Source organism: Oryza glaberrima, chromosome 2 (assembly GCF_000147395.1).
Source record: "Oryza glaberrima chromosome 2, OglaRS2, whole genome shotgun sequence".
Classification (NCBI taxonomy): domain Eukaryota; kingdom Viridiplantae; phylum Streptophyta; class Magnoliopsida; order Poales; family Poaceae; genus Oryza; species Oryza glaberrima.
Window position 1 is genome coordinate 30,619,189 of NC_068327.1, and position 26,561 is coordinate 30,645,749.

At 49.5% G+C, this 26,561-nt stretch overlaps 4 protein-coding genes across 4 annotated transcripts; 1 reads left to right on the forward strand and 3 right to left on the reverse strand.

Moving 5' to 3' along the window:
* Nucleotides 1-3,183: 3,183 nt before the first annotated feature.
* On the reverse strand, nucleotides 3,184-6,221 carry LOC127762944 (lysine-specific histone demethylase 1 homolog 1). The gene has a single exon (XM_052287489.1). The coding sequence runs from the start codon at nucleotides 6,118-6,120 to the stop codon at nucleotides 3,571-3,573; it is 2,550 nt and encodes an 849-aa protein (XP_052143449.1). The 5' UTR covers nucleotides 6,121-6,221; the 3' UTR covers nucleotides 3,184-3,570.
* A 4,852-nt stretch (nucleotides 6,222-11,073) lies between these two features.
* LOC127762953 (probable RNA-binding protein ARP1) lies at nucleotides 11,074-16,958 on the forward strand. Its single transcript, XM_052287498.1, has 6 exons — nucleotides 11,074-11,867; nucleotides 11,974-12,097; nucleotides 13,984-14,113; nucleotides 15,758-15,791; nucleotides 16,191-16,476; nucleotides 16,616-16,958. Exons 1-6 carry the CDS (start codon nucleotides 11,592-11,594, stop codon nucleotides 16,726-16,728), a joined length of 963 nt encoding a protein of 320 aa, XP_052143458.1. The 5' UTR covers nucleotides 11,074-11,591; the 3' UTR covers nucleotides 16,729-16,958.
* A 6-nt stretch (nucleotides 16,959-16,964) lies between these two features.
* LOC127762949 (7-deoxyloganetin glucosyltransferase-like) lies at nucleotides 16,965-18,870 on the reverse strand. Its single transcript, XM_052287493.1, has 2 exons — nucleotides 18,335-18,870; nucleotides 16,965-18,245 (listed from the first exon to the last, which is right to left on the reverse strand). The coding sequence occupies exons 1-2, from the start codon at nucleotides 18,846-18,848 to the stop codon at nucleotides 17,299-17,301; spliced, it is 1,461 nt and encodes a 486-aa protein (XP_052143453.1). The 5' UTR covers nucleotides 18,849-18,870; the 3' UTR covers nucleotides 16,965-17,298.
* Nucleotides 18,871-20,672: 1,802 nt separating this feature from the next.
* Nucleotides 20,673-24,640, reverse strand: LOC127762947 (7-deoxyloganetin glucosyltransferase-like). The gene is made up of 2 exons (XM_052287491.1): nucleotides 23,025-24,640; nucleotides 20,673-22,826 (listed from the first exon to the last, which is right to left on the reverse strand). Exons 1-2 carry the CDS (start codon nucleotides 23,710-23,712, stop codon nucleotides 21,889-21,891), a joined length of 1,626 nt encoding a protein of 541 aa, XP_052143451.1. The 5' UTR covers nucleotides 23,713-24,640; the 3' UTR covers nucleotides 20,673-21,888.
* Between the last annotated feature and the right edge of the window lie 1,921 nt (nucleotides 24,641-26,561).

Here is a 26,561-nt window from a genome sequence, read left to right on the forward strand (position 1 = left end):
GTGGTTTTTTGGCTGCTTAATTTTTGACGGCATGTAGCCCGGGGTCAGTGGGTCAGTGATGCTTCCATAAAGCGAAGCTACGCCGTTGCCCTCCTACCTGGCAACCTTCTTCGCGATCTTCAGCGAAGCGTAAAGTCGGGTGGAGAAGGCCTGAAGTTGTACGAGCGAACTAGATACGGAGAGCTCATCCACTTTCTACAATGTCGGCTGGTAACTACAATGTACTGGGTTACTTAGGTAGTGTCCGGTATTGAATTCAAGATGGGGATTAGTTCGATCTGTAACAGGGGGTGGATCTGATTAATTGTTTCTCGCATTCGCATCTACAACAGCTCCAGAAATCTCCTGTTACGTCACCGCGACACCGTCTACCAATCAAACCCTCCACCTCCATGGTTCATCAAAGCGTCCTCCCTCTGTACAGTACGTCCGTTTCTCCTGTATCATTTGAAAAGAAGAACAGAACATGCAATGTACGCGAACACCAGTGGGGGCACGGCCAAGCTAGGCTGGACCGCGAAAATGTCGGTGGAAACCGCCGCCCTCCAGCTCTCGGGAGAGAAAGCTCGAGCCCTCACCTCAATCCGTCGGTACAGCAACGCGCCCATACTGGCTGCACAGAGGCTTGACACCGACAATATCCATTTACCTCACCTCACCATCCAAGGTAGGAGTAAGCTCAAACGCACGCATTCAAATGGCTCTGATGAGCGAGGACTCGTCCCTTTCCTGCCCGTGCAATGCAGTTGCGCATTACTCCCCTCGGCAGCCAAGAACTCGTCCCACGAGCTGTGCCTATCCATTTTGAATCATGCACAGTACGTAGCCAGTGCGTCCCGTATCGGAACATATGGATTTCAGCCCTAGGTGTCAAACCCTTCATATGTCAGATTAGATTGGATTGCATTTCACTAGTTGTATCTAAGTTTACAAACGCATTGCACATGCAGTCCATCCACTGGATCGAGACGCCGACGCGGTTGGAGAGGAGAAGAGAGGAAAGCGGCGGCGAGTGGTCACGGATCTGAAAATGATAGACGGGTCACTGGATCCGTCGCCGTGGAGACAAAATAGAACAGCTAAGGATTTTTGACATGGTCGTCAATGTCAAACAGTAGGTTGGTAGATGGCCACTTTATATCCATGTGGGAAGCGGCCAACACAGCACCAGTGCAGTGCTTAACGATCCCCCACTACTCGCTGATGAATTCTTGCTGTTGGTTTTGGGCCAAACGCTGAAGATTTTCTCCCTTTTTTTGGTGCTACTAGTTGCTGCTCGCTATCACTCACATTTGGTTGCTCACAAGCAAGCAGCAAATGAAACTAGTCAAACAATGAACAGAAATCATTGGTGATGGTTCAGTATTGGGATAGTTGACAATGAGGTTAGGTTTCAGATCTGAAAAATTAAAAGATTTTCTCATCTCTCTTTTTCTAGTTGCTGCTTGCTACCACCCACATTTGATTGCTCACAAACAAGCAGCAAACGTAACAAGGCAAACAACGAACACAAATCATTAGTAATGGTTCATCTTGGTAGCTAGTATAGTATCGGGATAGGTAACAATGAGGTTAGTTTTCAGATCTCAAAAATGAAAATCCTATGACAGTCAAGTCAACAAGGAACTAACGAAATAGTTTATTCAACCATTCAACGCGCGTTGTCAAGAGTGGCCAAATTTCCGCTCACTATCCAATTCACGGTAGTGGAGGCAGCCTAAAGATTGTAGCACGAAAAGCTGCCGTACATTCGGCAAAAATGTTAATGGAATTATGCATGGTCTTCACAAACCTTGAACGGGGCAAGGATGAAATGAAGGGGACACGTAACGCCCATAAAACAAGCAAACATATGGAACGGAAACTTGATGGAGCTTGATGAATACCAAAAGCAAAACGACAACTGCACCAAACACACGTTGGGTAAAAAACTAAAGAACCTAAGCACACATTTCGGAATGATCACGCTGAACAGCCCATAGAATTGTAAGTCAAGCAAAGCTTTCGCACATTTCCCATCGCTGATGAGCAGTTACCGCAGGATGCGACCAATCAAAAACTGGAAAAAGGCAGGCCAAACCATGCGGAAATGCAGAATTCCCAGCTAATCTCATATTTTTAAGTTGTTATGAAGAACGCGCCATCTGGTTACAACTGCTACGGACAAACACTCTTTTCCGCAGAAACAGTAACACTCATACATAGGAGCAATTAAACACTAGTAGGAACATTTTACGACTTCAACTCAATTCAGGCCATCTAGTACTTCCCACTATAACAAAGCTGCATGTTTTATGGATGTGATATTTTGATTAGTTCGACAGAAACATAAAGACTACAGTCAAATAATATCTTGAGTTCCAGTTCCAGGCAACTTAATATAAGTATTTGCCTATACTTATATGGTCAGCTAAACAAATAATCAATTAGAGAAAAAAAAAAAGAACCGAGTTTTTCCGATATTGTCACGTAGACAGAGCCCTGTTTATGTTAGCAATATGTCATGGTAAAGACCTGTTTATGCCAGCAAATATGAATTTTCTAAACCAAGGGAGAAACCTGAAATCAGAAATAACATGGTAAAGACCTTGAACCGAAACAATTTGATCGTAATCACAGAGACGCATTGGTACAAGCAGAACGGAATATTCATTCTCAAGTTATCACGCATGTAAAATGTCTTAAGGTCACCACAAGGTGCAGTCAAACAGATTGTGTGACTCACATACAAGTCAAGAAACATTGATAAGGAAGTCATGACCGGGCAAAATAAGCATCTTAGTACTTCCGTATGGGGAACTCAATAAAAAGACGTTGACATCTCATATTTGTTATTAACTTCAAGTCTACAGCTAGATGAACAAAATGAATTATCACCACTGGCATGGTTGGTTCTACACATAAAATCACCTTCCAAAACAAGGAAAACAAGCATATAAAATGTACTGAAACTGAATTATGAAATAAAACAAATATTGCAACAAAAGTTTTTTTTTTTTTAGTTGTCTATTAGACCAGGAGGGCTCTCCAGCCCTCCGCAGCATCCATACTGGAAGTGCAGCAGACAACCACTAGACAATGTCTTATCCATGAATCATAGTTATATATCATAACCCAAATGTTAAAAATATTAGAAGCAACAGGATCCTGAAATCCTTTTGCACTTCACATATTCCACTGATATCATTCACACAATAACTCATCTATTGAAATCATAAGCCCTGAAAGTCAGAAGAAATGATAACAAGGGCTAGATAAAACTTAACATAATTAATATATGTAACGATGCCATAAAGTAGTCTCAGAGTGGTGTATCATTTGTGCACAGAAAGTGATGGCAATAATCTTCCATTATTTCCATGGTAATATGATCTTCAAATACTCTCCATTGTTTTATCAGCATAACATTGGCACAACTTACACCTTGGATCAGAGTTAATATGCTTAAGGTAATCAATGAAATGAACGAATTACTCCAGGGTCAGTAACTATGCTGAGCATGCAAGTCAATGCTCAGCGCTCACGACTATTACAGCTGACAGTGAACCATTCCAACATCTTGGCTTGGTATTATTTCCTAGCAGCAGCTTTTATCCGAGATATAAGGCTTGACCCAGAGTCACCCAAGCCATCTAAACCCACGAGTTTTGTCCCAAAATCTCGGTACAGTGTACTCAATCGTTGCTCATCACCCTCCATTGCAGCTAAATTGGCTACATTTTTTCGCATAATTAAGCCATAGAGGAAAAGCGAGCCAGATCCTAACTTTCTTGCACCAATTCCAACACGTAACAATGAAATTGAATCAGGTTCAGAGGTAGATGGATCATGGAGAACTGAGAAGCCCCCAAAAGCAGCATCAGGAGTACGGAAGAGATCATCCAGATCAATGTTGTCGACTTTAACTTCATATTTGACTTCATCGTTAACATCCATTTTCTTAGGTGAGTCCACCTTTTTCGCTCTCCTCCTAGCTGCTCTTACAATGTTGGCAGCCTCCCTGTACCCGCTAAGTAAAGCTCCATGCATCGTTGCAGGATACCGCCTATTTGTTGCCTCCCCAGCAAAGAAAACTCTGTCGCACACACTCTCTGCCAGAATGTCATAATCGTCACCAGAAGATCCAATAGCCACATAAGAATATGAACCATATGTAAACTTATCAGTACCCCATCGAGTACATATGGCCTGCAAAGGCTTTGGAACCTCAATCCCCTTTGGTGAAAATATTTTCCTAAGTGTTTCTAGCACCTTCTCAACATTTTCAGCTGGCGATGTCTTCTCAAACTCGATTGCAGATTCCCCAGCAACAAGCGCAATGAGCAGTGGCCCTCCTGAGACCGATGAATAGCTATAGAACAGGAAAAATTCTCCACGCTGACCAGAATCCTCCGTCAAGTGCCCAAATGTATCGATCCTGCCATCCCAGAAGTCATAGGGGAACAGCAGCACAACCTTGTTAAGCAAACCAAAACCCAATCTTTCGATGGCCTCTCGCTTCTGAGCTGGGAGCTCAGGCACAAACTGAATGTTACCCTTCTTGAGCACACCAAGGGGGACAGTGCAGAGCACCATATCACCACGGAAAGTCTGTTTATCCGTGTACACCATCGCACCATCACACCCATACTGTATCCTTCGCACATTCTGCCCATAGAATATTGGGATGCCATCAGCAAGCGCACGGACAAAACGAGAATTGCCGCCAGGAATAAAGCAGTGGTCACCACCCATTTCATATGGATCATCCTGATCCCAGAAGGCCATGGATAGATCAGCTAGAGGAGCAGCATTGGCATACTCCAGATTAGCTAGATGCCAGTCAAGAAGCATTCGTTCCTCTCGCTCAGCAGCGACACCATGTGCCGCTCGGAACGCCTCCAATGCCATGCCAAGTGACACATCCACGCCATGTGGGATGCTGTCCGCAACAACCTGCCGCAGTTGGCAGACCTTATCAAGAAGCTGGTTAAAGGCAGCCTCAACACGGGCGTCCATGTCAGGGTCAACTGGGCGACCATCCGGAAGATACAGCGGGCACTTGTCCCGCACCTTATGCAGTGGAAACCCAAGCTGCCGTGCAATGACACCAAGGGGATTTCCATTGATACCGGTGAGCACACTGCCTCCAAGATCAGCAGCAGCTGCAATGTCAGGATATTCTGCAGCAGTGGAGCGCATAGACTTAGTAAACACACGGCCGCCAGGGCGCAGTCGTCCTTCAACAATGGCGACCTTGAAGCCAAGGGACATCAGGTGCCGTGCAGCAGCGAGGCCGGCAAAACCAGCACCAACAATAAGGACAGAGGGGGGAGGGAGGGAAGGAGGGGGGCACGGTGGGAGGGAAATAACTGATGGAGCAAGGCCAAAATTGATGTACGCATGGTCTGAAAGGAAGGAATGCGCAGCAGCGACGAGGTGGGCGTGCTCGGCGCGAATGGAGGCGAGCGCGGCGTTGGATGCAACCGGGGAGAGCGGATTTGAGCGCCAGAGCGCGAGGACGTGGTTGCGGACGACGAGATAGTTGGTCTGGTCGACGCCACCGATGCGTGGGAGGACGGCGGCGGCGACCTCGTCCTCGGAGAGGGAGTCCGCCGGGAACCCCGCCGCGAGGGCTATGAGAGCCTCAGCATCGAGCTCTCGCGCGAGGCGGAGTGAGGAGGAGGTCGGGGGCCGACCACGGCGGCGAGGGACGCCGTTGAGATGCGCCGCGGATGGGGCGGAGGCGGCTGCTCGGAGGACACGGACACCCGCCGTGGGGATCATGCCGGGAAACTGCTTCTTACGGCGGCGGCGCTTCCGCGCGATGGTCGAGTCGTCAACGGCCGCGGTGGCGGACGGCGCGGACGACGTCGGCGGGTCGTCCTCCATGGGCTCAGCGGCGCCGGCTTCGTCCGCCGCTTCATCCTCCATGGGATCAGCATCCGCCGCGGCATATCCCGCTTCGCCCTCAATGGTCCCCGCGGCCGCCGCAGCGCCTTCAGCTTCCCCCTCCATGGCCTCCGCAGCTGCCGCCTGGCCCTCGTCTTGGTCCATTGGGACAGGAGGCGGCGGCTCCGAGGCTTCGGCTGATACGGCCTCCGGCTGGAGCGGCGGCTGCGCCTCGCTGCCTTCCTCCATTGCGGGTTTCCGCGTGGCGGCGGCGGGGCGGCGAGCTCGCCGGATGGGAGCGGGGGATTTGGGGGAGAAATTGAGAGGGTTCAGGGGTTGGATGGCCTAGGGCCGGCACTGTGCAAGAGGATGGGACGTGAGCCGGAACGGCCAGATCGACTGATTTTCCGTAATACGAGTTGGAAAGCGTATTCCGGTGTTTCACGTTAGAGCACCTCCAGGAGAGGGCCGCCAAACAGCTTACACAGGGCAGTCATCTGATGGCCCAACTTTGCCGATCCACGCCACCACTAGGGTAAAGTCCACTTGAAGTCCCTCATCTTGTCATCGAGTTTGAAAAAGAAAATCCTTAAACCGTAAAACCAGATATAATGCAACCTTGATTTTGTAAAAATCATTTAAATTAGGACCCTCAACAGTATGGATGATTAGTTTAATGATGTGGCAAATTGACCCAGTCCACTCACGCTGACTAGAAACTTAAGTTGCAAAACAAATACGCCCCCTACACGTCATCATCTCCCTCCCTCCCCTTTTTCTCCATCTCTCCCCCTCATTCTTCTCGAGCGCACTCGTAAGACCAATGGCCAAAACGGCGGCATGACAGGTAAGTCAAACCACCACAACTCATAAGGATCGCCATGGCGGGGAGGGTGGACTCCGGCACGTCCTGTCACTGCAGTTCGCGAAACACGGTCATAGTAGCTCTCTCACTGATGAGGGAATGGATGACGATGGTGGCCAAGGCCAAGCACAGTGAGAACGTTTTTTTATCTCTGTTGCGCTCATCTGGGCCAAGCTCCCTCTTTGCCTTCCTCTGCGCGACACTACAATAAACCCCTAGGCGATGCGAAGCTAATGACATGAGCTGCGGGAAGACGGTAGCCACAATGGTCAGCTGATGTGAAGGAAAGGAGGGAGTCGGGTGAGCTCGAGCCCCTCCTCTTCCTCGCCGCCACCGGCCTTGAGTGCTCGAGCTCATCCTCCTAGCGCGGTCGCTATGGTGTTCCTCCATGAGGGAAGGGGCAACGGTGCCGGGGACGAGCGGGAAGAGGAAGAGCCCAAGTTGCCAAGTGCGTTGTCGGTGTTGTAAAGGCACCACATCGCCATTGTCATGTGGTATTTAGAGCCACATCGTCGGCATCCTTTCTCAGTCGAGCTACGCGAAACCCCTTTATCCACAAACCGGTCATGTGGTGGTCGCCACACGCTAGGACGAAGATGACAAAAGGTGCCATCCGCCTGGAGGAAAAGTCAATCCGGTTGGGGGAAACCCGGAGATTGATTACGACATTGTGGAGATGGCACAACCTCCTGCTAGCGGCAGCCGTCCCTCTCCTCGTCGTTCTCTGTCTTCCGCACCTCTCCACGTTGCCAGAGAAAGGAAGAGAGGTGGATGTAGGATAAAGCAAGAATTGATCACTAACATGTGGGACCTAGTCCCACGTTGACTTAGGCCGTCACGTCAGTTAAAATTGGGTAAAATACTGTATGAGACCACGGGTGATCCGGTTTTGTAAATTGATAGGCATGTTATATGTGGTGTCATGGTTCAAGGATGTGATTTAAACTCGATGTCAAGATAAGAGACCTAAAGTGAACTTATTGCCTATCACTATTACAGACTAGTAGCCCACAGGGCCATTTCCTTTAAGCCCATACAGGCCTACAGCTTTAAGGACCATTCTGCAATCTTCAGCTGCCAAATTCGCAATCGGGAACGGAATTCCGCCCTGCCACAGTATGCATTTCGAGTTTGGAAACAACCAAAATTTCTCCATCTGTGAAAAACCGTACTACACGTCTGCATTGCATGCGTGATAACTGCCTCCGGACCAACTCGGAGGAGAAGCACGCTGGAGTAAGATCGATCGAGACAGACCTGCAACGTTACATGGCGAAAGATCCAAGGCACTCCGCCGGTCACAAACATTCGCAGACTCCCTGGTACACATAGGCACGTCCAGCCCAGGTGTAAATGACAAAATCCACGCCATTGCTGAGCAAGATCGGGCACGACGTCCACAATTAAAACCCTATCGAATTCAAGCATTGGCTCGGTGCTCCTCCCCTCCACACCCAACCACCAACAGAAAACCTCTGCTGCGTGTTGCTGGTACAAATCTGCTCGATATGACGGGGAGAAAAAAAGAGCAGGAATTCATCGACATTCACGGACAAGCAGATTATGGCAGAGCAAACCGGATTTCGTCCGGTACATATCCGACGTTCGCCAGCTATGTCGATCGAGAAATTGCCGGGAAGCAAACGGACGGACAGGCGCAGCAACTCCTTGTGCTGGTTTGAAAGGGGCAGCCACTAATAATCAAAATTGTCCGCGCGGGAGTTGGCAAGAACTGTCTTGCTGCGCGAAAGGGACGACGCCGGGGTTGCACAGGAGAAAAGAAGAGAACGATCCAAACAAGCCAGCAAATTAGCCATTCGCAGGGTTGTTCTTGCACGACATTCTCTGCATGCCCGGCCAGCCAGCCAGCTAAGATTATTCAGTGATGATATCGGAGAGAGCAGAGAGGAGGGTACGATACGTTGGTGACTTGCTGGTGTAATCCAATCCAACAAACAGCATGAGATGGATTGACGCTGGATCTTTGTCACTTTGGCTTACGTCTCTTTGCATCTCTCTCTCATGGATGTCGATGAGATTTTTCATCTCCTTGTTGCTTGTTATTAAAGAAAGAAAACCAGAGGTTAGTGCTGTTCACAAGGAGATTTAGTAGTAGAGCTCATGATTGATGGTGACCGGTTAGGCGGTTAGCTCCATTGTTAATTGCTGACGAAGGGAGTAAAGAATATATATGTTTGTGGGCTGGAACCCACGGCTGAATTGCCAACGGGTGCGTGCAGACTCCATCGATCCATGTTGCTAGTATTTTGCGAACGCTATCCATCTGGATTGCTTAGAGGACAGGTTGGTAATTCGCGGAAAGGGCTGGCATATCCATCTGTTCCTGTCATCCCTTGCATATTTTGATGTGTGTGTCTGCATCTTCTGCGGCCAAAGCTAAGGGGTTGGGTTGAGTGGAGTGCCCTTCTCTCTCGCTTTCTGAGTTGGTGATTCCGTTACTGCAGCGACTGATGCAATGTCAAGGAATCTTCCATCAGTTGAGTTTGGCAATATAACGGAAATTCCAAAGGGTGAATGCCATCTCTAGCTTGTAAATTGTAATAGGAGTAGGTCACAAGGAAAGATTATTGCTCCCGTACCCTGTAAATCGTCCTTTTGCTACTCTCATTTTATTGGCCTTCAGGTATCGTGCTTATTCAGAGCTAAGGCTAATTTTTTTTTGAACGAAGGCTAGGCTAATTTAATTCTCTGAAATTAGAGGTTGATCTACATATGACTAAATTCAAATGGAAGAGGGAAGTCCAACTTAAGGGCATATGCCACTCATTCTTAATGTGGGATTAAAGAACACTTCACAATCTTTGAAGTCAAAAGTTGATGTACACATCGAGAAAAAGAATAACAAGATTGACTCTGGTGATACCTGTTATATCTAAAGCCTATAATCTTCTTTACATGCATATATAGATCTAGTAATGCTGAATTGCAACAGCTCACTGATTAATCCATAAGGTTACTTTGTCCATCATAATTGGTTGACATGGCTTCCGTTTTGTTAAACGAAATGTAAACCAAACTGACCCGGCCGTACACGAGTGTGGCTCACACGGTGCTGAACTGGTGACTATAGTGTCCATGCCACAATAGATCACCGTATTCTGCAAAGAGGTCAAGGCGAATATGGTTTATGCTAATCTCGCGGTAGTGCTCTTTTAAGCCAGCATCAAAGCTTCGTCAACTAAAGGTTTTGCTGCCACGCAAGAATGCAGCCTTTGCTGACGTGGCGCTGATGACCCGGTAATCTTGCGGATCACCCAACAACTACACTTAATTGCCCCTCCCGTCCCCACACAACGACTCTTCATTATCAACTCTAAAATATATCCTGTTCTTACACGAAATTGTCAACAGCTGCATTCTTCAGAGTCCAGAGTAGTACTCTACGTCCCTAATCCCATTGTTTCCTCCACAGTTTCCCTATCAGTCACCATTCTATAATATCTATACAGTATGTTAAAAAAAATTGAGAGATAAAACAAACTGCATTAATGACTTAGTTCTCAATCTTAACGAAATAAATGGTACACACGCGACAACATAAGTCGGCCACGGTCGTACGAAAACGCTCTTAATTAAATGGAGCGGTATGCTGTATGAACTAACGACGATGCTGATCGGCAGTGGAGACACGTACGCTGGTACGCGTAAACCGACACAAAGCTACGCGGGGTTTCCGTCTGTTTCAGGCTAGAGCTGAACATTCAGACGATACCCTACATCAGAACTACTCCGTTTTCACTGCAAGATGCTTCGAGGTTGAAGAAAGGCGATCGAGGTCCATTGCTAGTGAAAAACGATATGTGATGCCCATGCAAAAACTGATAAGCTTTACGCCCTACGAAAACTTGCAGTACGTTTCCTTACTGTGTCTGTCCTTCTGTGGTAGATAATGAAAATCGGGAATCAATCCAGGTTCTTCCCTTTGGCATCTTGACACGACAGTGACACTGTTCCTCCCTCCCTCGCTCCGTTTAGTTTGTGCATCCTAAGCAAGCAAGGATGGGAGAGCCACGCGGGCAAAAGGAGTTGCAAATCCACAAGCAACCGCAACCGAGGCCAACCCGGAGACGCCGCCATCCCCCACCAACTCGATCTCGCGCGCAGCCAGTCGAAGCGCCTCGTCACGCACGTATGCCGCATGCCTTCAGTTAACGCGCGTGTTGGGCTCGGGCTCGGCTCCGCCCGCGAGGGCGACAGGCCGGAGCGGAGGACGCCCTCGCGCGGTCGCGCCCACTTCGGGTGGGCGCGCGTTGGCAGCTCAGCTCACGGCCAATCTGAAAATACACAACACAAACACAACACATGAAGGGAGACAGAGACGCAGAGAGATGCAAAGGGAGGGTGAGAGAGAGAAAAAAAGATGGAGTACAAGGAGGCAACAGGGGCCTGCAAAGCTAGTAAGAGTATTATAGTAGTAGTCGATTGGAAGCTAGACTAGAAAGGGTGACGCAGCTGTCATCCCACACCGGAAACCCTCTCTTCCAGCGCATAGCCCCTGTCCATCTCTCCCTCCTCCGAGTCTTCTCCTCTCCTCTTAACAAATCCCTCTTCCTCTGCTTCCTCCTCTACCTTCCTAAGCCTGAGAAGGTGGGAGAGGTTATGGAAGAAGAGTTAGAGTACTACTACTTGGAAAGCGAGGAGTTGGGAGCAAACACGATAGAGGCTGATCCCTGTACGAGACGGCGAAATCGGCCCCGCCACTATTAATCGAGTTTGATTGCCATATATAGGTGTAGGAACGGGACCGGGAAAGAGTTCGATCGTTATAGGATCATTGATCGATCAATCCATAGTCTTGCGAAGGGAGAAGCAAGCGGCGGCGCGTACGTACGTCATGGCTGCGGCCTCGTCATCGACGTCGTCCGCTGCTGGGTCGGCAGCGCCGGCTCACGCGCCGGCGGCGGGAGGTGCCGGCGGCGGCGGCAGCAGCGGGGTACCGAACCACCGGACGCGGTTCGGCGACACCACGCTGACCAAGGTGTTCGTCGGCGGCCTGGCGTGGGAGACGCCGTCCAAGGGCCTGCAGAACCACTTTCAGCAATACGGCGAAATCCTCGAGGCCGTCGTCATCACCGATCGCGAGACCAGCCGCTCTAAGGGCTACGGATTCGTACGTCCCTCCTCTTTCTCGCCGACGAGATGATCGCTCGCCGCCGTGCATGCATGTATTCATGTGCTTGATCGATCTGACACGAGATGCATCTGTGTCGACGCAGGTGACGTTCAGGGAGCCGGAGTCCGCGCGGGAGGCGGTGCGGAACCCGAACCCGACGATCGGCGGCCGGCGAGCCAACTGCAACATTGCGTCCATGGGGCCGCCGCGTCCGTCGCCGTCGCGAGGTGAGCAAATTAACCCGACGAACCCCCAAAACCAAATCAATGCCTCTCTTTCCATTACTTGCCAGAACAAGGCACGCGCATGTGCATGGCAGCAATAACTGGGCCATGATTAGCGGTAAACCGATTGCCCGCACGCAATCAAACCGGATAAGCTTCGATTAGGGCACTCCGCCAATTTTTTTTTACCCTTGCTTTTTTTCCCCTCCTCTTCTTCGTCGTCCTCCTTGCGTGCGCTGCGTTGGTGGGTCGTGTTGGCATGGCAGATGGGTGGGGCCCAGGTCCAGCTTGCTAAAAGCCTAAAACACTGGGCGCCAGCACACAGTAAGGAGGACGACGACTACTACGAGTACTGCGTCTGCATTGGGAGGGGAGGTAGGATCAGACATCACATTACCATGCCTCATGGCTGCGTGTGCTTGCTTGGCCAGCTAGCCTGGCCTCACAGCAGTTACTACAGGTTTACTACCCCTAATTATCTGCAGCATTTGCTGCACCTTCGTACCACACAGTAGTAGGCGCGTTGATCTGTTTGGTAGTTGCTGATTAATTAGATTAATTAGCGTAATCTTGGCAGATTTGCGGTTATGGGATGGTTGATTAATTAGTGGGGATGAACTTTCTCTTTTATGATCTTATATTCTTTTTTTCTTATTGGGAGAGAATTTGCTATTGGGAGAGAATTTGGGTGGTTTGACTAGAGAATGCAGTGGCGATATGATAAATCGTTCCAGCGAGAATGAGGTGTAAAGGGGTTGGGAGATTGTAGCTGGAGAATCAGGAATCCCCGGCGGCCGCCTTCCTTTCTTTTCTGGTGAAAATCGATCGGTGCGGGGGCATTAGAAAAATGCTTCATAGCATATACCACTCTTTCGCAGTCTTTGACCGGTATGGTTGGGTACCAACTGCCAACGATTGGAGGAAGAATAGGTGCTAGCTAGCACAGTTCAATGTTGTGGCTACTTCGCATCAAGTGTGTTGGGTCCAGTATCCCCTTGTTTCTTTAGCTTCACTTTCACTTCATTTTGTGCTCATCCATATAGGGAGATAGTACATATCATTTGCGTTTCTTACAATGCAGCACGCACACATGCATGCCCTTATGACTTTAAGCCGTACTGTGGGTGAGATGAAAACCTGCATATGTTTTCCTTTCAAAAAGAAGAGAGAGAACATGCATATACCGCTGATATCGTCTAGCTATTATATTACGAGACCTTGGTGTTTTTCATAAAAGAAAATACACACGAGGGGTTACACAGATGGGTTGTATACTTGTATTGGTCCTTCAAGTTTTTTCTCCTTTTCATGCTAGAACAATTGGGACATCATACTATTTTTATACAAAAGAAAATTGTTGTTTGGTGCACTACAGCACAACAGTGCCTAAATGGAGTTGGTTGTAGTGCTAGCTAGCTAAAAACAGTCTTGAATTGTTTGGCGGTGTGCTAATCTCTACCAAAAGAAACTTCTAAAAATTTTTCTCCATTCGCCATCTAAAAATAGAACAAAAATGCTGGTGTCCTTTTGTGCTGAGAAACTGATTTTTTATGTTACTATTAGACAGTTCATAATATTAACCTTTTTAGAGGGATCACAACTCAGTAGTTATAATATTATAGTATCATTTGCTACTTGCACCCATGCATGTTAGTCAAACCCAGTCAATGTAAGGAGCACATGGTAACACCTCTGTGCACAGTCCATACAACTGTTTTGCAAGCCTTGCCCTACTGGCTACTGTACGCTATACATACATGCATACACCTGCTACCCCTGCACAGTTCATTTATTTTCCTTGAGTCATTGTGTGTGTTGTTTTCTCTGCAGCCTATAACATGCCATTTTGCCATGCCTAACATCATTTCCCCTCGTTTGTCTCTCTGCAGGGCGGGCCCCACGTGGGTCCCACTTCCCGAATCAGCCACACATGGGCCCGCAGCCTTACATGGGCGGCCGGTTGCCGCCGCAGCATATGACGGCCCCACCTCAACAGATGTACTACCATCCTCAGTTCGGGTGAGTATCAAACTTCTTCTTTCCTCTTCTTTTTTTTAATCTTTTTTCCTCTATAAAGCCATCGGATGCAGCACGACTCAGACCCCACGATTACGATGATGCATGGATAATGAATACGTACAACCATCGTCCAAAAAACACGTACTAGTATATTGCACCGTCGTCATCGTGGGATCCGAGCCACGCTGCAAATTAACCTGAACCTTATCGATCAGCGGCTGTGCATGCGACAGCAGCTAAGCATTAGCTACACGTCCATATCAGCACCATGTCATTCCCTCTTTGGGAGTTTGCACCGTGTTTCCTTGTTAGAGCCTAGCTGTAAATTGCACTGCAATGCACAAAAAGGATAAATAGGCTGTTTAGGTAGTGAGGCCTCCGCGTCATTGGTGATTGGAACTGGTGGTTCATGGAGACGTATGCGGTTTTTATCCATGTGGGTTTTTGAGGTAGACATTTGGAGCCCTTATTTTGTCGAAAGAGATTGTACCTTATTACTAACTGATCTCGGAGGTAAACGGGTGGAGTAGTAGACAAGAAAGTCGTTGCTGCTAATGCACGGTGATTGGAGAGGCTGATCTTTTTATTGTACTAGCTGATGGGGGTAGCTAGTACCGAATTGGCGCCTGCTGCTGCGTCTCATTTTCACGGCAATGACTAGTGTGTGAGGTCCCGTTCCTTTCGTGGCAGCAGCTTTCCGTGGTTCGTTTTCCTTAATTGGGCAGAAGGGTTCAGTTGCCAAGGAGCACAGAGGGCCCACGTGTCCCCATTCCCACTCCTGTTGGGCCCTGCGTGATGGCCCATTAAGCCTGGGCCGATGGGAGGGAGACAGCAGCTCAGCAATGGCCAATGGGCATTCAACTCCGGAGGGTCCCACACCGTCTCTCTCTCTAGAGTCTAGACCACCATGGGGTGTTGCCTTCCCAGCAAACACACTCTGCACTTTGTTGGTTTTCTGCCGAGTTAAATGTCTGCATTCAGATCTGATGCCACTTGGCTGCTGCTATTGCAATTTGCCTCTTTAGTTTGTTTTAGTTATAACCGTGGACCTGTACAGATCGTTGAAACAGGAATGCATGTGTGGCATGGCATGTACGGGATTTTAAATTTGGTTATATTTTGCTAAGAACCACTGCTGAACTAGTAGTTGAGTTGTTTCTGCCTTTCTCATATGCAAATGTAAAATTAGATGATCTGAAAGTTACTCTTGATCTTGATTTTTCTTGAAAAAAGGTTAATAATGTTTTATGTGGATATTTTTGCACAAAGTTTATTTTAAAAAACAGAGTCCAGTTTTGTTTTTGACAAATGACAATAACTGCACTTTTATTTGATGGGGGTTATGATTTAGCCAGCCAATTGCTTTTAGGTTCATACAATTTGTACAAGAAATGAGGAATTTAGAACCCTTTTCCTATGAACTGCTGCTGCCACTGAAAAACTGGAAGTACAAGAAATGGGAAAAGTTTATTGCTCTAGTTTTAGCTAGAATAGATTGTGTATATATGAGATAAGTTTGGGCTTTACAGCCAAGATAATTGGTAGATATGTCTGCTGTCTCCAAGAGAATGGTGGGACTCATGTTCGGCTCAATCCCTCTCAATCTTTTACAACGCACTAAAGAAATTATGCAAACTTTTGCAGGTACTGGTACCCACAAGATTATCCTTACCAACAGGCAAGCATCCCATCCATCTCCTTGTTCAATGTTTGACGTTTTACTTCCATCACATGCGATTGGTTCTTGCTACATGCATCTCCAATAATTTGGTAACAGTTCACAAAGAATAGATAAGTTTCACAGTTGGCGTTCATGTTCTGAAACTCTGAACTCACAACAGCTAAAGTTGTGTCCTGCACCTCAAAAGCTTGAATACTCTAACATTTAGTAGTATTGATTATCTGCACATATTTTCTATACACCAGAGCACTAAGTTATAGTAATAGACATCAGCACAAGTACTATCATCTTATTTTTCCCATCTAACAATATATACTGGAAGTATCTAGAGTCTGAATCATCTTATTTTCCATGTGTCAATATGTGCTGAAACTATCCAATGTCTGAACTCCTCAGCATGCCGTGTACAATTCACAAGCGCTACAGCATTACTACCCTCAGCTGTATGGTCCAACATCCCCTTCAACACCGTCGTACCAGTTTATGGGGTACATGCCGGGTGCCCTGGGTCCAAGGGCTGGCTTCTCTCCGATGCAGCAACAAGCTCCACGGCCACCTTTCATTCAGCAGCCTGCGCCGCAGTTCGACGGGGGCTCTTTCCCTCCAGGACCTTCTCTCCCACCGGATTTCAGACTCCAGTTGCCCCCTCATGCACTCTCAAGGCAACCAGATGAAACAACCGGTATGTCATTGTTAGCCTACCATTCAGATATCTATTACTGTCATTTAGAAACATAGTACGTTCTTGTCACAGTTGACATCATTTAGAAACAACACCATCGTGACAAATTTATGCCTGACTACTGCTGAATATGTTGCAGGTGCTCAATCAGCTCCGCCAGTCTCCGCGAGTGCAGCTGCAACTCCAACCACAGACAGCAAGGAAGCATCAAAGACTGTAGAATCAAATTCAGATCTAAACACCTCGAACTGACTTGGTGAACTGAAAATTCTTCCGAAATGACTCAATGTCAGCCCACATGGTGCCATGGTGGTCTGTAACAGGGCTCCAAGCACTCATTTCTTGACTGAAAAAAAGCACCAAAAGAATTGTTCTTTCATTATTTCATATTCTTTTCCAATTTTCACAATGCATTTCTTCGGTGAATCCATTGTATGGCCCAACTGAACTTCACGAAAAAAAATCTGTAATTTTCCATAATATCTTCCGGCGCGTGCTGTTGTTATCTCTTACATGCACCATCCGTCTGGATTACTAGTTTACAACCAGGTCTTTACCAATTTACCATTGTTACAGAATAGATGATCATGATGGAGCATCTTACTACGACAGGTGAAACTGAAACCATCCACAAACCTGAAATACTGACTAGTGACATTGGTGAAGCAGAGGCTGTCTAACCTGAAATTATTGTTGATCTTTGTTCTCCACTCCAGAACTAATATTTGATATTTCTAACAAGATAGTGGGAGATGGTCACATCATAGATTCATTTACCCAATTACAAATCGCATTTTTAGGATTGATCAACAACAACAATATTCAGCTTGCGTGATCACCTCTTGCAAGCAGAAATTCAACCAAACGATCTATTCCGGCGCTCGAAGTGCCTCCTTCCTCCGTTGCCGCCACGGCTTTCTCCTTCCACGCCATTGCTTTCGCTCTCATATCCTTGCTTTTCTCTCCATCCATGGCCTCTTGCACGAGCCGTGCCACCTCCTCCCTCTTCACGTCGGTGTCAATTTCCAGTCCAATGTCCCACTTGGTGCAAGCGTAGCGGCAGTTGGTCATCTGCTCGGCGAAGAACGGCCAGCAGATCATCGGCACGCCGGCGCTTATGCTCTCCAGCGTCGAGTTCCAGCCGGAATGCGTCAAGAACAGGCCGGTCGCCGGATGCTCCAGGACTTGCTCTTGCGGGCACCAGCTCAGAAAGATCCCTCTCTCTTTGGTCTCGCTGACGAACTCTTCCGGCAGCATGGCCTTCTCGCCGGCGACGAGGTCGGGCCTGATGACCCACAGGAATGGCCGGCCGCAGCGCGCCAACCCCCACGCGAACTCGGCGAGATGAGCCGGCGACATGACGGTGATGCTGCCGAAGTTGACGTACACGACCGAGCCGGGCTGCTGGGCGTCCAGCCACCGGAGGCAGCTCGCGTCCTCCTTCCAGAGGTTGCCGCCGATCGCGCCCACCTCGGGGCGCCGCGCCGCTGCGGCCCCCGCGAACGTCAGGAGCGGGCCGACGGTGTACACGCGCGGGAAGATGCGGCGCAGCGCGTCGACGACGTCGTGCTCCACCGCGTCGAACGTGTTGAGGATGAGGCCCTGCACGTGGCGCGCGTTCTGCGCCTCGCCGCTGTCGAAGTTGAGCATGAACTCGTCCCGGTCGGTCGTGCGGATGAAGCTGGGCATGTCGCGCAGCCGGATGCCTGGCATCCCCGGCACCCAGTCGAGCACGGTGTCGAGGTATCCGTTGGTCAGGTAGCTCTCATCTGCAACATGTCCATGCATGAGCAAAAACATTTTACCGTGCGTACAGCCATACACAATAAAACGGTAATCGTGAGTTCAAGTGTACTACCTTTGAGTGGCACGTAGCCTCTGTCGATGAGCTCGGCGTAGTGGAGATATCCCATGAAGCCGCAGGCGCTGGTGGTCCAGAACGCCGGGGCAAGGATGCCCATGTCGCTGGCCACTCTCTGTGCGAAGCTCATCACGCCGTCCGGTATAACGCAGCTCACCGGCGGCGTCCCGGGCTCGCTGTTGAGCCGCGCCAGGAGGGCCCCGAACGCCGCGGGGCCGTGCGTGAGGAAGGACGTGCAGACCGTGGGGATGTCCTGCGTGACGTCGTCGTTGTCGGATTCGGACGGCGGTGGCAGGCCGTCCGGGATGGTCTCGAACCGGAAGTCGTCGAGGCCGGCCAGCGCGCCGGTGCCGCGGGAACGGAGGAGGCGGCGGTGGTTGTACTCGGAGTTGACGAAGGTGACGTGGAACCCCCTGGAGTGGAGCACCTTGGCGAGGTGCAGGAGGGGCGTGACGTGGCCCTGCGCCGGGTACGGGATGAGCACGGCGTGCAGGCGCGAGTTTGAGCCCATGGCAAGCGATACGATTGATACCAAAGTAGAGTACGTAGTAACAATTATAGGAGTAACTAGCAGTCGGTACTCCGGGATTAAATGTTAGAGGCGGCAGTTAATGTGCAATAGTTGATCCCCTTCACGATCATCTATTACTCCCGATTCTGAGCTTAAAATTTTCCTAAAATAAAAGGAGTAAATTATATAGGTGGTATACAAATGATGTGTTAGTTGGGTGTAATTTGTAGATGAACTTCTGAAATGCTATTTATGCACGAACTTATCTAGTTCATGCAAAACAAGACTAAAATAGCTTTGTAAAGTTAATTTAGTATGTATAAGATATCCACTCTTCTGTTTCATATTATAAATCGCTTTGATTTTTTTCTAGTCAAATTTTGTTAAGTTTGGCTAAATTTATAGAAAAAACTAGCAACATTTTAAACACGAAATTACATTCATTAAATCTAGCATTAAATATATTTTGATAATATGTTCGTTTTGTGTTAAAAATGCTACTATATTTTTTTCTATAAACTTTATCAAACATAAAAGAAATTTTATTAGAAAAAAAGTCAAAACGACTTGTAATATGAAACGGAGGGAGTACTATATTTATAAATTTACTCTCTACTTTATCATTCATCATTGAAATAAAGAATTTCATTTATTTCTAACCTGTCGATGAGTGATACTCGTGGACCGGATGAGTAGAGTATTAGGGTACGTTGGAATGAGGGTCCACGTAGTACGATATCAAGCAAACAAAAGACAAAGATTATACAGGTTCAGGCCCCTTGTCAGGTAATAGCTCTAGTCCAGTTTATATGGGATTGATGGTGATAAGAACAGATTATAAAGAGAGTAGTCGAAACAGATGGTACTGACGAGATCGTAATCGATGGATTCGACGAGATCTCTCGGTGAGTTGGCTCCATGTACTCCGGCTTCGTAAACTATGGTGGGTGTGTTGGCGATAGAATTGGATGCCTTTCACCCCTTCCTGGGGGTCTCTTTTATACCGTGGATCGCCTTGATCTCCAAGAAAGGTTTGAGGATATCGGATCTGGTACGGTATAACAGAAACTCCATCCCTTCCGAGTAGGACTTTGGAAATCACTTGACTCGTAGAGATATTTTCTATAATTTGCGATGGATTCCAAACAATATTCACGAGAACGATTCGTGTACATGAAGGTATACCTTATCGGTATATTCTATAAATTGTAGGATAGAAGGTATGCCTTATCCGTAACCTTGACAATAGCCCCCGACTTCAACTCAAATGAATTCATGTTGTCATCCACGACTTCTCTCGCTAGCGGCTTGTCATTCTTACTTGATTGTTCTTGGTGCGGAGCCAAGAAGACGAGAAGCTATTGACAACGCTAAGGGAAGTCCAACGGCTCAAATATGAATTTGAATTGAAGTCTGAACAACCACCCTTAACGGGCCTCAGGGTTTTTCGGCGGCAATGTCTCTCCTTCCTTGGAATACGAACCGCCAGGTAGTACGCCTATTTAAATGGGTTTTGGGATCCATTTCAAGTCCGTTTGCCGAAAAATTCCCCAACCTTCCAGCAGCCTCGGACCTTTCATCTCCCCAAATTCCCTCGGTTCTTTCGTCCCCCTCCGTAGTAACATTCTAAAATATTTTCCTATTTCATTGCTTCCAAATATGCCATAAAGCAATGAAAATGATTTCCAAAAAGCCTTTCCTGCCAAAACGAGATCTTGCGATACTAATCATCTGAAAGTATTCCAAGTTTGGATTCCAAATAATTCCCAGATGTTGCCAACATCATGCACTGAAAGAATTCTAACCCTTATCATTGCTTGATTTTCATATCTTTATTTGCAATCATTATGTCTCGTTCTATCTTTTTGTTGAATAGATATATGTCTGAATAGCAACCTTCTCATACATCAGCACTTAGAATTAACAAGATTATTCATCTAGTGACCTTTAGCCTTTTACAAGTTCATACACCAAAACAAGTATTTTACAAGTTCGTACACTAGGTTGCATTCATACGACAATTTTGTATACGCCGATGCAATTTACCTACATAAAGAAAGAAAAGATAAACAGATATACAAAATGCACCTGTATTATCCTGACGGTATACCACGGAGGGAATCTTTTATATGGAGTTTGGTTAAAGTCCACGAAGTTCGCAATCAACCAATTTCCGCTGGATAAGCCCAGAACAAGTGAAGAACAACCAATCACCGCTCCATCATGGAAGCCTCCCGGTTGATAGCAGCCAGGGTGGAACGTGCTGGATTTTTCATAATTTTGAAAGTAACTTTTTCTGTAGAAGCCCGTGATGTCCGTGCATGTACGCATCCGCACCAGGTGTGTGTAGCCATCCAAGCGGCCGAGCCGTTCCTTCGCTACCACAGCCGCGTGCGTCGAAACTGTCACTGCTAGCTGCTCGTGCGTATCCACTGGTGTAGTGGCCGAGTATCGGAGATCACCCGGACCAAGGATAATAATATAGCTAGCCGCCGGTTCTATAATAGTACCATGTCACCTATAGCCATCACTAATATAATAGGCCGGCTGTTAGATTAGCTGTTTGTTTACCTCTATTGAAGATTTAGATATTTAATATTCGCATGTACACCTTATCTCCTCGCATCTGGTTGGAAGAAAGCAGCCTTTTCTCGTGTGTTGCGCTTCAGCCGGGCGATAGATGGAACGCTTGCTCCATCCTTTTTCTTTCCTTCTCACTCCTCCACGTCAGATTTGGCTGACGCGTAGCGTGCTAGCGCCGGCTTATTAGAGCGCACGGCTGCACGGGCCGCGAGACGAATCTACGATCTAGAATCCCTTTCCTTCATATTGCGATCTAGAATCCCGGAGAAATTGAGCTGGTGATCAAGTCGCCATCCAGCAGCACAGTTGTTTTGTGCCAGCAAACTCCGTATCCTTCCATGTTAAACTCTGACACGAACAGGAATTTTGACTGACCAATTATTTGCACTGCATTTCTCAGTGCCACTAGATGAGCGGAAAGCACGCACAAGATAATTTGTGATATGATAATATGAACTCAGCGAGCGTCACTCCCAGAAGAATGCAAGAATTCGATCAGACGGTCCAGATTTCTGCTCGACGAACCTCCTTCCTCTGTCGCCTCCTTGGCTTTCTCCTTCCACACCATGGCGTTCACTCGCATGGCCTTGCCTCTCTCCCCCTCCATCGCCTCGCGCACGAGCCGCGCCACCTCCGTTCTGCTCACGTTGCTGTCGATCTCCATCCCAACCCCCCACTTGTCGCACACGTACCGGCAGTTCGTCGGCTGCTCGGCGAAGAACGGCCAGCAGATCATCGGAACGCCGGCGCATGTGCTCTCCAGCGTCGAGTTCCACCCGCAGTGCGTCAGGAACAGGCCGATGGACGGGTGCGAGAGGACGAGCTCTTGCGGGCACCAGCTCGCCAGAACGCCCCTCTCTTTGGTCTCGCCGACGAACTCCTCCGGCAGCATGGCCTTCTCGCCGGAGACGAGGTCCGGCCTGATGACCCACAAGAACGGCCGGCCGCAGCAAGCTAGGCCCCACGCGAACTCGGCCAGATGAGCCGGTGACATGACGGTGATGCTGCCGAAGTTGACGTACACGACGGAGCCAGGCTGCTGGGCGTCCAGCCACCGGAGGCAGCCCGTGTCCTCCTTCCAGAGGTTGCCGCCGATCGCGCCCACCTCGCCGGCGGCGGCCTTGGCGAACGCCGGGAGCGGGCCGACGGTGTACACACGCGGGAACTCGCGGCGCAGCGCGTCGACGACGTCTTGCTCCAGCGCGTCGTACGTGTTGAGGATGAGCCCCCGGGCCTTGCGCGCGTTCTGAGCCTCGCCGCCGTCGAAATTGAGCATGACGTCGTCCGGATCGGTCGTTCTGATGAAACTTGGCACGTCCTTGAGACGGATGCCTCGCATCCCGGGGATCCAGTCGATCGGAGTGTCCAGGTATCCGTTCGTCAGGTCACTCTCGTCTGGAAAACGTACAGTAACTAAGTCAACTAGTCTAAATAGTTACTACTCACTCATCACTAATTATTCAAGGAAGGATCGTCTAATTGCTAATCAGTGTAGCGACCATTTGACTTCCGATATGAACTTACTTAAGCAAGGGAAAATCTCAGCTGCATCAAGCATAGGTGAAGTGGTAATAGTCATCAAAAGTTTTGTACCTTTGAGTGGCACATAGCCTCGTCTGATGAGCTCGGCGAAGTGGAGGTAACCCATGAAGCCGCAAGCGCTCGTAGTCCAGAACACCAAAGCCAGGATGCCCATCTCCTCGGCGACCCTCTGCGCGAAGCTCATCACGCCGTCAGCTATGACGCAGCTCACCGGCGGCGTCCCGGGCGTGCTGTTCAGCCTCACCAACAGCTCCCTGAACGGCTCGGCGCTGTGCCTGGTGGTGGACACGCAGAGCGCGGCGATGTCCTGCGTGACGTCGTCGTTGCCGGACTCCGGCATGCCGTCCGGCACGGCCTCGAAACGGAAGCCCGCGGCGCCGGCCAGCGCGCCAGGGCCGCTGGACCGGAGCAGGCGGCGGTGGTTGTACTCGGAGTTGATGTAGGTGACGAAGAACCCCCTGGCGTGCAGCGCCTTGGCGAGTTGCAGCATGGGCGTGACGTGGCCCTGCGCCGGCTGCGGGATGAGCACCGCGTGCGCCCGCCTCGCCTCGCAGGAGCTCATCGCCGTGTGTCTTCTCCTCCGGCGTGCAGACGGACGGACGCTCGGCGCCGCGGTCAGGCCAAACGTGTTGCTGTCAGGTGGATTTGTGCATATCTGATCTTGAGAAAGCGCCGTGTAGACAGAGCAGTGGCGCACTGGCGCGTGAATGCCAAACGTGTCGCTATCAGGTAGTACCATTCAGGTGGATTTGTTTAGAGCAAGTTTAATAGTATAGCTCATTGATTACTCCAATTTGTTCCATGTCATTTTTATCAAGCTCAAAAGGCAGATGATACAGTAAGTGGGCTATAATCTGACACACAACACATTTATTTTATTCCACATGGGCCCACATATCTCTCTCTTTGTTCTTCTTCTCCACCAGCCCGTCCAAGACAACACAAGAAATCATATCAATCTAAGATCAAAAGATCAAACCTTGATGTCTAAAAAAATCAAATCGAAGCAAGCAAGACCACGAATGAGTTGTGTGATGAATAAAATCACGCATCGTTGCCGCTGGAAGGAGCTGCCGTTCAACATGAGAACAAGCCGATCTCGGCTGGTAGCGTCGGCGAGAAGGCCTTTCACCATTGCTGGCCGTGGACCATGGTCATGCCCTCTCAAACCTCGCTTCCATCGCCATGATATGAGCCCGTGCATACCACTGCTAGATACTAGCTGGATTCAAGAGGTGCTTACCAGATTTAAGTGAGGAACCAACCTCGAGCGCGGTGGCCACAAGCGTCGCCGACCGCGGTGAACCATCGGCAACCCAGCTCCACACAGTTGATGACGGCGACCCTAGCTCGACAACATCAATCACCATCGGACGAGCTCCCCGGCGGCCGGCGGGTGAGTCGTGGACTCATGGTTGCAAACTCGCGACGTTGCATCAACCGACTCATCTCGCAGCTCGTGTATGCTACCTGCTGGGCCCACAATTTCTTGGAGCGCCGTGCCGCTCGGCGACTAATTAGTCGCCCGCTAACGCGCTCTCTCTCCTCTCACGCATCATCAAACCTACGTGGAATCGCTATCGCCAGCAATCGGACGCCTATTGTACCTGCTCTTATGCCGGCGTAGTGGTGGCGACTGGCGTGGAGAAGGTTGACGGCCGGCGTCTTGGAATTGGGCTTCTTTACGAGTAAAATAAGCGTAAAGGCTAAAGAGCAGCACAAGAGTGATTTGCTCACTTTGATAAGCCGGCTAAACCAGATTGTAGAGAGTACCCACCGCATGTCAGGCTGTCATCTAGGAGACCAGGACAGGTGACGCCAAAGCGACGACCGGAGAGAGGACGGGGATGCAGGCCGCCACGGCCACGTATGGGATGATCACAGCAGTCCCGTTGATCTTTGAAGGCAAGGATAACCTGAGGCCCAGAAGCCTGAACTTCCAACATGATTTTGCGTGAATTCTGAAGGGAATAAGTTCACTTTGTGACCCTAAAAGTGATCGAAATCTAATCCATGGCTCTAGACCACAAAACCAGATATCTCAACCCCCGAACTCTTAAAACCGATGTAATTTGACTCCCTAAGCGGTTTTGGAGGGCGGTTTTGCTGACGTGGCGACTACGTGGCGGTATTGACCGGGTCTCCTTTACACGTGGCGTTTAGGTGGCATTTATAACTTAAAAAATATGTGTGGGACCCATTTGTCATCGACACAAAAGAAATTGTGGGACCCACATACAAGTGGAGCCCACAATCATCCTCTCCCCTTCTTCCTCCTCCCTCTCTCTCTTCCTCTCGCCGCGGTCGGGTTCATCCGGGGGCGGCGGCGGGCGGGAGGGCGTTGGAATTACCTTCTGCTCGTGGTTCTTCGCAAACACCTCCGGGTCGGCGGAGAGCTCGGTGGTATCTCAGCCGTAGTAGCCGGAGAACTCACCGGAGAGCGGGCGGAGGTAGATGACGCGGTCGGGACTGTACCACGGGTTGCCGGGGAACTCTATGACGGCATTGACTCCAACAGCGTAAGGGTCACCCTTGAGACCGGCGGCCGCATCAGTGCCGCGACGATGGTCATGAGCAGGAGGGTGAGGCGGAGATGGGGTCCTTACTGCTCGCTGCTCGACGTGGGTCCTCCCTCTCATCCATTTCTTTTTCATGGTGGTGGCGGCGGGGGAGTTGTGGTGCTTCTTGATATGTGCATATGCACATATGCGCGCCAATTTATTTGCTTGTTGCTGAATTGAGCAGCTTGAGATCGTGATGGTTCTGTTCGATAGGGATGGAAAGTGACGAGGAGATATTGCATGTGCCGAAGATGGGTGTGCGCAGCGGGTTGGCATCGTCCGGGACACGAGGCTACCGCCCACCTCCGCCACCGCTCCCGCCCGCTGCCGCTGCCGCTACCGCTCGAGCTACGCGGATTGAACCTTTGCAGCGATGAGGTGCGGCTGCGTGCCCTGAGTACGATTTCGGCGACCGTCGAGGGAGATGGGGCTGTCCCGTCGCGTGGGGGCGCTACTAGACGCCACGGCCAACGGCGGTGCGCGGCTTTTCGTCGTGGCCCAGCTCCCTTGCTGCCGTCGCCTGTTGCCGCCCACAGCTGTCGCCGCTTCAGTGCCTGTCGCCGCCACTCCTGCGTCTCCGCCGCTCGTACGCCGCCGCACCACACCCGCGCCTCCGCCGCTCGCCGCGCGTGGGACGCCGTCAGCGAGGAGCAGGGTTGGAAATATTTTAGAAATTTCGGTCATTTCGGTCCCCTCCGAAACGATATTAATTCGGCCGAAATTTTTGAATTTTTCAATTTTTTTCATGAATTTGGGTAATATTTGTTCAAATTCAACTAAATTTTGTTCAAAATTTTGGACCGAAATTTCCGAAATTTCGGGATTTCGGTGACCCCCATCAAAACCACTAAACCGATATAATGAACCCTGGCGAGGAGACCGTGGAGCTCAGCCCGGCGCCGCCGCCGCCGCCGCTCCAGTGCATGCTGCCGTCACTCCTAAGTCTTCGCCGCTCGCCGCGGGAGAGAGAGGGAACGGTGAGGAGGGAGAAGGAACTGGAGGGAGGGGAGAGAGAGAAGGGACACGT